The 11,349-nt window shown below is 24.9% G+C and overlaps 8 protein-coding genes across 8 annotated transcripts; 5 read left to right on the forward strand and 3 right to left on the reverse strand.

The window, feature by feature from the left end:
- Positions 1–96: 96 nt before the first annotated feature.
- DICPUDRAFT_152830 (uncharacterized protein) lies at positions 97–1,867 on the forward strand (the record flags this gene model as incomplete). The annotated part of the gene is made up of 2 exons (XM_003288525.1): positions 97–1,545; positions 1,655–1,867. The coding sequence occupies 2 exons, from the start codon at positions 97–99 to the stop codon at positions 1,865–1,867; spliced, it is 1,662 nt and encodes a 553-aa protein (XP_003288573.1).
- A 111-nt stretch (positions 1,868–1,978) lies between these two features.
- DICPUDRAFT_55498 (uncharacterized protein) lies at positions 1,979–2,799 on the reverse strand (the record flags this gene model as incomplete). The annotated part of the gene is made up of 2 exons (XM_003288542.1): positions 2,313–2,799; positions 1,979–2,230 (listed from the first exon to the last, which is right to left on the reverse strand). Exons 1-2 carry the CDS (start codon positions 2,781–2,783, stop codon positions 1,979–1,981), a joined length of 723 nt encoding a protein of 240 aa, XP_003288590.1. The 5' UTR covers positions 2,784–2,799.
- Positions 2,800–4,566: 1,767 nt separating this feature from the next.
- On the forward strand, positions 4,567–6,337 carry DICPUDRAFT_79371 (uncharacterized protein; the record flags this gene model as incomplete). The annotated part of the gene is made up of 2 exons (XM_003288526.1): positions 4,567–6,173; positions 6,241–6,337. The coding sequence occupies 2 exons, from the start codon at positions 4,567–4,569 to the stop codon at positions 6,335–6,337; spliced, it is 1,704 nt and encodes a 567-aa protein (XP_003288574.1).
- A 198-nt stretch (positions 6,338–6,535) lies between these two features.
- Positions 6,536–7,207, forward strand: DICPUDRAFT_79372 (uncharacterized protein; the record flags this gene model as incomplete). The annotated part of the gene is made up of 2 exons (XM_003288527.1): positions 6,536–6,858; positions 6,985–7,207. 2 exons carry the CDS (start codon positions 6,536–6,538, stop codon positions 7,205–7,207), a joined length of 546 nt encoding a protein of 181 aa, XP_003288575.1.
- A 137-nt stretch (positions 7,208–7,344) lies between these two features.
- On the reverse strand, positions 7,345–8,457 carry DICPUDRAFT_79373 (3beta-hydroxysteroid dehydrogenase; the record flags this gene model as incomplete). The annotated part of the gene is made up of 2 exons (XM_003288543.1): positions 7,345–8,376; positions 8,446–8,457. The coding sequence occupies 2 exons, from the start codon at positions 8,455–8,457 to the stop codon at positions 7,345–7,347; spliced, it is 1,044 nt and encodes a 347-aa protein (XP_003288591.1).
- A 220-nt stretch (positions 8,458–8,677) lies between these two features.
- Positions 8,678–9,560, reverse strand: DICPUDRAFT_34292 (uncharacterized protein; the record flags this gene model as incomplete). The annotated part of the gene is made up of 2 exons (XM_003288544.1): positions 8,678–9,222; positions 9,293–9,560. The coding sequence occupies 2 exons, from the start codon at positions 9,558–9,560 to the stop codon at positions 8,678–8,680; spliced, it is 813 nt and encodes a 270-aa protein (XP_003288592.1).
- A 723-nt stretch (positions 9,561–10,283) lies between these two features.
- DICPUDRAFT_79375 (uncharacterized protein) lies at positions 10,284–10,625 on the forward strand (the record flags this gene model as incomplete). Its single annotated transcript, XM_003288528.1, has 1 exon — positions 10,284–10,625. One exon carries the CDS (start codon positions 10,284–10,286, stop codon positions 10,623–10,625), a length of 342 nt encoding a protein of 113 aa, XP_003288576.1.
- A 150-nt stretch (positions 10,626–10,775) lies between these two features.
- DICPUDRAFT_152837 (uncharacterized protein) lies at positions 10,776–10,997 on the forward strand (the record flags this gene model as incomplete). Its single annotated transcript, XM_003288529.1, has 2 exons — positions 10,776–10,786; positions 10,823–10,997. 2 exons carry the CDS (start codon positions 10,776–10,778, stop codon positions 10,995–10,997), a joined length of 186 nt encoding a protein of 61 aa, XP_003288577.1.
- Positions 10,998–11,349: the final 352 nt, after the last annotated feature.

The following is an 11,349-nucleotide window of genomic DNA, read 5'->3' on the forward strand; positions in this document are numbered from 1 at the left end:
GGTTAAAAATAATTATTATATTTTCTTTTTTTTTTTTTTAAATAATAAAATTAAAAAATAAAAAAAAAAAAAAATAAAAAAAAAATAAAATATAAAATGGCTACAGTAAATAATAATAAAAGAAATTCCCCATTTAAAAGAAGGCCTGCAACATTCATGGTTAGTTCAGTTCCTAAGGTTGCATTTAATTTTAAAAAGAGAAAAGATATAAATAAATTGGAAGTAAACAATGAAACTCCAATAACAACAGCAATATTAGAAATAACGAATAATAATAATAATAATAATAATATTAATAATATTAATAAGGAAACACCCTCCTCACCAACACTAAACCAGCTTAAAGATCTTTCAATTAATGATACCTGTACAGATTCACCAAAATCATTAGAGGAAACAACATCTATATCAGCATCGACATCAACACCAACAACAATACTGGCCTCAGCATCAATAGAGGCAAAAACCAATTTAAATGAATTATCACAAGGCTCAAATCTAGTATCATCAATTTCAACATTACATTTATCAAATGAAAGTGATAAGCTGCTTAAAACACCATCATCAGCAAATAGTAGTGGTAATGGTAAAACACCAAAAACAATTAAAAGAGTTAAATATGCCGATGAGGTTAATCAAGATTCAAACAATGAAAAGAATCAACTTGTAAATATATATCATATTAATAATAACGAAGATCAAAATGAAATCAGGGATAGTAACAATTACAACAATAATGGTAACAATAACAACCATGACAATAATAATAACAATGAATCAATACCAAGAACACCAAGTAAAAATCCAGAAAAAATTCCAACATCGAGAGAATCAACACAAAGAATTGCAATTTTAAAAAATATATTATTAGAAAAATTAAAAAACACACCACCACATCTTAAAAAACATGTTAGAGAAATCAATAAGCTATTTTTACTTCAAGTTGCCAAAATACCAATACCAAAGCAAGATCAACAACAAGCAATAACAAAAAGACAGATTTTGGAACAGGAGCAATTATCAATAATAAATAAAGCAAAAAATAATTTTAATAATAATAGTACAGTTGATGATAGTTTAAATAGTAGTAATGGCAATAATCCGAATAGTGATGTCAATAATAGTAATAATAAAATTTCCATACCACCCAATATTGGCAATTTAAAAAATTTAGAACTTTTAATTAGAATCGATACATTAAAAAATTTAATAGAAAAATGGTCAAATGAAGAAAAGCATTGGAAAACACTATTAAAAGAATATTCATCAAGTGGCAAGGAGGGCATAATACTGCAAACACCATCCAGAACTAAGCTAGCAGCAACTTCAAATGTACACTCATCACATAAAAAACAAATAACAACAAATAAATCAAAAAATAATCAAAAAGATAATACCAATAATACCAATAATGGTTTAATGGTTTTGAATAATACAAATGATATAAATAATATCAATGCTAATAATAATAGCAATAACACGACAGGTCTAAATGATGTTAGAATGAAACAAATCACAGATAATATTTCAAAACTTTCGATTCAGGTATGTAAAAAAATTAGATTATTTATTTTAATATTCATATTTGGTAGTTTGAGGGTATCAAGTATTATTATTCAATAATCTTTTATTAACTTTTTTTTTATTATTATAGTTAGATGAATTTTTACCAAAATTAAAACAAATTCAAAAGAATTCATTAGAAATAGAAAAGTTTTATGACGAAACATCATTACATTATCAAAAGCAATCATTTAAAAATTTAAAAGATGTAGAAAACCCCAAAAAGCTTATCAAAAATTTACTTTCAAATCCTATTCAATTATCAAATACATTGCCACATAATAATAGTATTAATAATGAATAATAATAAAAAAAAAAATAAAAAAAAAAAATAAAACTAAAAATAAAAAAACATTTAAAAAATAACCTTATAAATCCAATAAATAAAGAATGATAAAGCTTTTTTTATTTGGTATTAGTCTAAAATTTTTTTTAGATAAAGTTCTAAAGCTATTCTTCTTCTGTATTGGGTAATGTCTTTTTGAGTAAAGTTTAGTTCTGAGCCTCTTGATGAGAATTCAGCATATTTACACATAAAGACACCACAATCGTAACCATTGCTTTGAATTGGAATATCTTTTGGAATTGAATCTTTAAATTCGTCTAAATTTACAATGCCTTGTTTACTTCTATTTACCATTTCATCAGCCACATATCTTCTTAGTTTCTAAATAAATATTAATATGAAAATAGATATGATTGGTTAATAGATTGGTCAATATATTATTTGTATTTTTAAAAAAACTTACTTTTAAACATTCTCTATTATCACCTAAAAGACTATCGAAATATTGGAATTGTTTATCTTTGAAATTAATTACAGCACAGCACCAATGATTACCTAAATGAACTGGTAGGATTACTTTATCTAAACTGAATATATCAACTTTGTTTGTCCAACGTTTTACTTTACTGAAATCATAGTTTTCTGGCCCATTACAGAGTTGAGTATAAAAGAAAGTACCAAAGAAATGACATTTTGGAAGATTTGGATTGTTTTTTTGTCTAATCTTTAAAATTTCCATATAGAAATTGATAACTTCATCATTTAGCCATCTACCTGGTTTTAACAAATGAACATCTCCTCTATTAACCTCAGCTGTTGGTAACTCTGAAATTTTTTCGTCTTCTCTACCTGATCTGAATAAAGAATCAATTTGTTCTTCTTCTTCTTTTGTTAGTGGTCTTAGTTCAACTCTTTTATTCTTTTCCTTTTCCATTCGTTCACGAATGTTCTTTTCGAGTTCTCTAAATCTTTGATCATTGCCAATATATTCTTTTAATGATAAAATTTTTTCATCCAAACATTTCTCCTTTAGTTTTTGAATTGCTTCATCTCCTTGAGCCATTTTTAATTTTTTCATTTCTTCTTCAACAGTGGCTATTTGTGCAGGTCTTAATGATGAAATTAGTGATTCTTTATTGTTTTCAATATTTCTTTCTTCTATTTCTTCATCATTGTCATCATCGTCAATAATAATTACTTGATTTTTATATACTGATGATTCTAAATCTTTGGTGAATAATGGGTTGATGGTTTTATTTGGTGTTGAAAGAGATGGGTTTTTGTTTGTTGAAAGTTTTATCCTATCTTTTGGGCTTATATTATTATAATATTGATAACTTTTTTTATTTTCTTGATCTTCAGTTGTTTCTTTTTCTTCATTTTCTTGTTCCTCTTCTTTTTCCCCTTGATTAAATGTTAGAGCTTTCATAAAAGCAGTTATTGAGTTAACAAATTTATTTTTATCATTTTGTTCAGTGATTCTGTCTACTGTGGATTTTTTTGGTGTCTCATTTATTTCATTGTTATTATTTTCATTGTTATTATTTTCATTATTATCATTACTGCTATTATTCATTTTTTTGTTGGATATATGGTTGTTTTTTAAAGATATGTGATAGTGTTCTGGAATTTTAATTAATGAGTTTCTTGGTTGGGATTTATGTGGTTTGGGTTTATTTCTGTTAAAATTGTTTGGTGCTTTTCTATAGTTATTTTTTTTATATTGGTTGTTATCTAGAAGACTATTGCGATTATGATTTTCTGTCTTTAAAAATGAGCTTACAGATGAAACAATGCTGCCAATATCGTATTTAATTTTATTATATGCTGAAAATAAAAAATCTGTTGGATAATTATTAATATTAAAAAGATTATTTTTGTTATTATTTTTGGGTAGTGTTAGATTATTGTAGTTTTGGGAATTGTTATAGTATTGTTTATTCCTCTTTCTTTTAGGTGGAGGATTATCTTCCCTATTTGTATTATTACTATTATTATATGTACAAGTTGAATCTGAATTATTATGTGGTAATGAATCTTCGTCCCCTATGAATTTCCTTTTAAAAGAATTATAATATATTACAACTTTAGAAGTCATTTAAGTATATAAATAAAAATAAAGAAGAGGAGCGAAAAAATTATTTTTGTAAAAAAAAAAATAAAAACAAAAAAAAAAAAAAAAAAAAAGAAAAATTAATAAAAAAAAAAAAAAAAAAAAAAAAAAATTAATTTTTATTTTTTAATTTAATTTTTTTTTAGGAATTATAATAACTTTTTAATACCTATCTTTTATTTCTTAAATGTATATCTCAAAATAATTAAGTATAAATTCTCTTATTTGTGCAATTATAATAATCCTAAGTTTTTATTTATTTATTTTTTTTTTCAAATAATTTTTAAAATAAATTTTTATAAAATAAAATTTTTTTAATTATTAGTTTTTTTAAAAATTTATATATATTATATAAATCATGTTATACAATAAATAAAAAATGGAGTTACTAATGAAATTCAAATTTTTTTTAATAACTACTTCTATACCAATTATAGGTATTATAGTATTACTATTAATCAAATATTTTTATTCATATTTTTATAAAAATAATAACCATAACTATAATAAAAATAAAAATGAAGATGGTAAACCGAAAAATAAAATAAAAAACAAAAATAAAATAATAGAGTCAATATTTATTGTTGAGTTGGTGTTATATTTCATGATAGTTATTGGTATAGTTGGATTCTTTTCATCATTTTCAGGGTGGGGATATCTCTCATATAAAGTTACAATTTTATTATCAGTTTTTGTATTGGCTGGTTTTACTATATTCCAACTTGTAAATTTTTATAAAGAAGATATTAAAAAAAAAGTAAAGGAAAGGAAATATTATTTATATTCAAAGAGCAGGGTTGATCCAAGGATATCGTTAATGGGAAGGATCAAGATTCAGATTCTCAATTATTTCAATGATGTGATTTCAACTATACAATTCAAACCTAGGCTATCTTTTCTTTTAGTTGGATCATCAGTACTATTGGGAATGTTTATACCGTTTGCTCTCGATAATCTTTGTATTTGTTCTCAGCCCATAACAGTCTCGACTAGATTAACAAGAGCTTTTCAAGAGTCTTATTGTAAAGATAAGGAAATTTGTTTTGTTTATTTAACTTTGCCCGAAGATCCATCAAACTCAATGATTTTGCAAGTCCACACAAGAAATGAACCAATCGAAACTACTGTTCGATTATCAAAACTAGACTTACCTAGTTCTCACCCGGTGGAGTGGAAAACAAATAGTTTCATATCAGTTTCAGAAATTATTAAAGAAGAGCCGCGTTTTGTTAGCTATATTGAATTTAATAGTCTCAGTGAATCTACAAATTACAAATTTAACTTTACCATTACCACCAAAGATGGTCCAATTAAATCAGTCAATTATGGGTTTAAAACATTTTCAAGTGGAGTGGGTGATGGAGGACTAAAATTTATAGTTGGTGGTGATTTAAATTTAAATAGTGACGCAACTGATTTAGCTCGAATAGGTAAAGATTTTAATCCAGATTTTGTAGTTATTGGAGGTGACATAGCATATGAAAATGGAATAGGATCTTGTTATAGGAGATGGGATGAAAAAATCAATTTTTTAACACAATATTTTTCATATGATCAACAATATAATAGTAATAACAACAACACTAATAGCAATAACAATAGTTTTATTAAATTTTTAACGCCGCTGTTAATGTCAATAGGTAATCATGAAAGTGGAGCATTCTTTCAAACTCATGATCAAGTTCCATTTTATTTTAAATATTTTTTATTTAATATTGGAGACTCAAAGAAACCAGTTAAAGAAAGATTGTCATACCATATTCACAAGCTACCATTTGGAATAAGTTTAGCATCATTGGATAGTTGTGTAGTTTCAACGTGGGACCAGCAAACTCAGTGGCTAGATAATCAATGGTCAAATGAAAAATATAATAATACCAGCAAACTTGTGGTTTATCATCATCCAATTTATACATCAAGACGTAATATTAATGACAAAATACCGACAATGGGCCAAAAATCAATTGTACCTCTATTTGACCATTACAAAGTGCCATTTGCATTTGAAAACCACGAGCATTTATTCAAAAGAACAAAACCGCTTTTCAATAATAAAGCAATAAATATAAATAATAATAGTAGTTTAAATTCCAAATTGGGAACAGTATATGTTGGTGATGGATCATGGGGAACATCAAAATATAATAGGAAGCCTCAAGAAGCATCTGAAAACACATTGCCTTGGTATTTAGCCAAGAGATCTGAAATAAAGTAAGTTCTACACTATTTATATCATTATACAATTTGGCATTATAGCAATTTATTAATTTTTTTTTAGCCACCTCTGGTTTGTTACCATAAGTAATCAGGAAATAATAGTAGAGGCATTTTCGCCCGATAATAATAAAATAGATAGAGTCGAATATTATAGATAGGTTTTTTGATCAATTTGATCAATTATTTTTTTGGTTAATTAAAATAAAATTTTTTTTTTCAATTTTTTTTCATATTCATTTTCACCTTTTTTTTTTTTTTTTTTTTTTTTTTAAATTTTTTTTTAAAATTTTTTTAAAATTTTATCGTGTTAAATTACAATTAATAGTAATATATAATAAATAAATAATAAAGCAAACATGGTTCAAGATATAATATTTATTTTATTTTTATCAGTTGCAAGTACATTATTATCAGAAGGTGTATCATGGCTCTTAGTTTATAGAACAGATAGTTATAAGAAATCTAAAGCAAATATTGATAGATTACAAGCCCAACTCGATAAAATTAAAGAGCAAGATTCAAATACATCCACACTTTTAAAGAAAAAACAAGATAAAAAAGGTGAAAAGATTGAAGAAGCCTTAAAAATTGCAAACAAAGATCTTTCATTATCTAAATTTAAATCAATGTTCTTTGTTGCAATTTCAATGATTGGTTTATTCAGTTATTTAAATAGAATGTAAATATTGAAATTATAATACTAATAACAATAACAATAACAAATAATAATAATAGATAATAATAATAAATAATATTGATAGTTATAATAAAGAGTTTTAAAATATTAATAATTTATTTATTTTAGTTTTGATGGTGTTGTAGTTTGTAAATTACCATTTGTACCAATTGGATTCCTTCAAAATATTTCACACAGAACTATCGCAGGTGATGATTACACAGATTGTTCTATGACTTTTATTTATGCAATGTGTTCAATGTTTGTTAGAAATAATATTCAAATGATTTTGGGTACTGCTCCACCAAAGAGTAAAAATCCATTTTTAGGTGGTATGGACGAAAAAAAATAATTTAAATATAAACTATAAAAAATAAAATATATAAAATCAAAATTTTTTTTTAAAATATATAATGCTGTTTATTTTATTTTATTTTTTTTCTTTTGAAACAATTATTTTATTATTTCAATAAATTAATTGTTCACTATCTAGTTTTTTTTATTATCAATTGATTTATTAATATATTGTGGATAGTTTTCTAAAAACCATTCCTTAGTTCTCTTCATACCTTCTTTAAGTGGAACGATTGGTTTATATTTAAGATCTCTTTTGGCTTTTTCGATATTAAAGTAACGGGTGGCATTGGTGTAAACCATACGGAATACAGTGATGGTTGGATGAATTTTAACGAATGGTGAAAGTAAAAGAACAATAATTTCGATAACCCAAGCAATACCGTACATTAAAGTGAATGGAATCTTAATTTTTGGTTTTTCATAACCAAAAGCTTCGTAGGCGTAAATTGGCATATCCCAGAATGGAATTGGTTCATCGTTGGTGATGAAATAGATGTTACCACTAACATTGGATTCTGGAGTCATATGTTCTGCTGCTAAAATATGTGCATGAACAACATTGTCGATATAAGTCCAATCACAAAGATTGTCGCCTGAACCAAACATAAATTTATTTTTACCTTCTTTAGCGGCATTTAAGAATTGTGGCCAACCTTGAACTTCACGTGGTCCAAAGATACCAGCTGGACGAAGAGCACAAACTAATAAACCTGAGCCGTGGGCTTTAATAACTTCTTTTTCACCTAATTCTTTAGTTTTGTTGTATGGGTCAAAGTGTTTTTTGACGTATGGCATGGTTTCATCACCACCAGCAATATCTGAACCATTGAAAACAACACTTGAACTACTAGTATAAACTAATTGTTTAACACCACTTGCAATACATGCATCGACAAGTTTTTGAGTACCAACTACATTAACACTATAATAAATATCATAACCCATACCGTGAGTTGGTGATGCTGTGTGGAATACTGTGGTAATACCTTTACATGCTTTTTCTAAATCTTCTTGCTTTCTAATATCACCAATGTGGAATGTAACTCTGTCATCTTCGAATGATTTTCTGATATCAAAAACATGAACATTGGTTTCACCTTTGTTTAATAATGACTCAACAATAAATCTACCTAAAAATCCACAACCACCAACAACTAAAAATGACTAATAATTAAATAAAAATATTAGATTTTTTTTAACACACATAAATATTCTATATCGTTTTTTATTTACTTTTTTTGACATTTTATTAAATATAATATTAAATAAAATTTAATAATTTTAATAAAATAGTATAATTAAAAATAAAAAAAAAAAAATGAGAAAAAAGAAAAAAAAGATTTTTATAAAAATAAAAAAAAATAAATTAAAAAAAAAAGAAAAAAAAATAAAAAAAAATTTAAAAAAAACGATTTGATGATTTTATTTATTTATTTAATCAATCATATTTTTTAATGAAAATTGATCAAATATTTTTAAATTTATAATTTGAACCAGTTCCAGTTGAAGAACCACCTGAATAGTTATTTGAAGTGCCAGAACCACTATTATTTGATGCACCAGAACCGCTAATAAATGACGAACCCGAGCCCGAAACAGAGCTGTCATATGATTGATTAGAATTTGATGAATCAAAAGAGGATGACGATGATGAGCTAGGTACAGGTGAACCTTGTCTACAAACAAAATTTGAATAAATTGATGGATTAAAGTATTGGGTACAATTGTTTGGGTATGGAATAATTTCACATTTATTATTAACACAAACTTTATTCATCGGTTCATCATTTTCACAATAAACAAGTGAGTATGGATCAGTACTATTAAATGCAGTACTATTAAGGAACATTTTCATGATTGGTGCAGGACCTTCGCAATCGCTATTGGAAGTTGGGAAAAATTGCATTACCATAATAGTGGATACTTCAAAAAGTGGTTCACTTGAAACCAAATGTAATTTATTTGGATCATAATGATTAAATGGGATTTCATATGGGCCATAGTTGCCACCTTAAAATTTTTTTTATCTTATTAGTACTTTTAATATTTTTATTTTTTATTTTTTTATTTTTATTTTTACCTTTAAATGTGTTTTCATAAGCTGGGTTACCTTTACAATTGACATTATCATAAAGTTTAAGAGATATATCATTTTCACTATCAATATTAGCAATAGCAGCCCAACCTTGGGCATCATACGAAAGACATGGTTGACCTATTGCAACAATGTACCCCACAGCATCATTATCTTGTTTACTTGGTGGATAAAAATATGCATAATCATATGCACTGCATTTACTTATAATATTAATTACAAATATAATTATAAATAAATAAAAAAATTTCATTTTTGAGTAAATATGAAAACTAAAAACCAAAAAGTTATAAAACTTTAAAATTAAAAAAAAATAAAAATTAAAACCGATTATTTTAAAAAATTTCCAAAGAAAATTATTTCCATGTAAAAAAATATCTATTTGTTTTGAAAATGTCTTTTGGAAAGTAAAACAACCTTTCTCTAAAAAAAAAAAAAAAAAAAGAAAATTTTATAAAAACAAATGCCAAAAGTTTATTAAAGTTCACCCTTGTTAGTGATCATATTGCATTTTATCCTAAACTATCATGTTCCCCACCATTAATAATAAATTTAAGCCATCATTCATCTATCAATTAATAAATCTCATTCACTTTATATTACAGGTGCATAAACTCATTTTATATCCCATCACAACCACGTTATTACAGTATTTTCCATATGTTTTTGGCTGGGTATGATCCATACTATTAATTAATGTGTAAATCCTATATTTTTTATTTTCAATATATCAAATAAAAGGTAAATATATATAAAAAAAAATGTGTTTTTTAAAAAATATTTTCATTTTATTTTTTATTTAATTTATATAATTTTTTTTTTTTTATTTTTTAATTATTTTTCTTATAAAAATAAGTGGGGTAAAAACTTATGAAAAGATAATTAATTTTTCACTTTTTTTTATTATTTTTCTTATTTTTTTTTTTACAATTTAAATAATATTATATCTTAATAATACTATAATAAATAAAATAAAATGGTATTATCAGTTGAAAAAAGGGAAATGATTTTAAAACTTCATGAAGAGGGTTTAAGCCATTCAAAAAAAGCACAAATAATTGGTTGCAGCTTATCAACAATTAAAAATATATTGAAAAATTATGCATTAAATAATTCACTTGAACCTAAAAAAGCTTCAGGTAGGAAAAGAACATTGGTACCTAGAATTGAAAGGGTGATAAAAAATTTAATATTGGATGGGAAATGTCATAATCTTGGACAAATTAAGAGTTATCTTTACAAGAATTATAATGTACAGACTTCCATTAACACAATAAGAAGGTCACTCCTATGTAATGATGTTACATTAAAAGTTTGAAATGTAAGCATTATCTCACAAAAAATTCAATGAAGCAAAGATATGTTTGGGCCATAAATATAGAGACTGGACAGTGGAAGATTAGAAAAGGGTAATTTTTGCAGATGATACTAGAATTGAAAGATATTCTCAAAAATGGGTTAATAAAAAATGGATCCAAGGTAAAAGATACCATCCAAAAAACTATCAAGAAAGAGGTCAACCGGAGTTTCAGTGAATGCATGGAGTTGCGTTACTTCGAGAGGTGTAGGTTATATGACATTTATTGATGGTAATACTGACAGCGAAACATATATTGATAATTTATATCAATCAATTCTAAAAAGAATTCAACAAATAATTGCAAATAGAGGTGGTTTCACAAAATATTAAATGTTTTTAACGAAAATACCTAAAATAAAAAATTATTTTTTAAAACACTAAAAAATGAATTAAATATTTTAAATATTTTTGTAAAGATAATTATACCTACCATAAAAAAAAAAAAATTAAAAAAAAATTAAAAAAAAATATTATCTTTTAAAAATTGTATTTATTAAAATAGAAAAACGTTTATCTTTTTTATATTTATGAACCAATTTTATAATATAAAAAAAAAATAAAAGGATATTAAAAAAAAAAATTTGGCCAAAAACATATGGAAAATACAGTATAGTAAAAATGTTGGAGAACCATCCAGTAATAATTCATCAAATGGATTGTTTTTCAAAGTTACAAGATGTTT

This window comes from Dictyostelium purpureum, assembly GCF_000190715.1.
Source record: "Dictyostelium purpureum unplaced genomic scaffold DICPUscaffold_139, whole genome shotgun sequence".
Classification (NCBI taxonomy): domain Eukaryota; phylum Evosea; class Eumycetozoa; order Dictyosteliales; family Dictyosteliaceae; genus Dictyostelium; species Dictyostelium purpureum.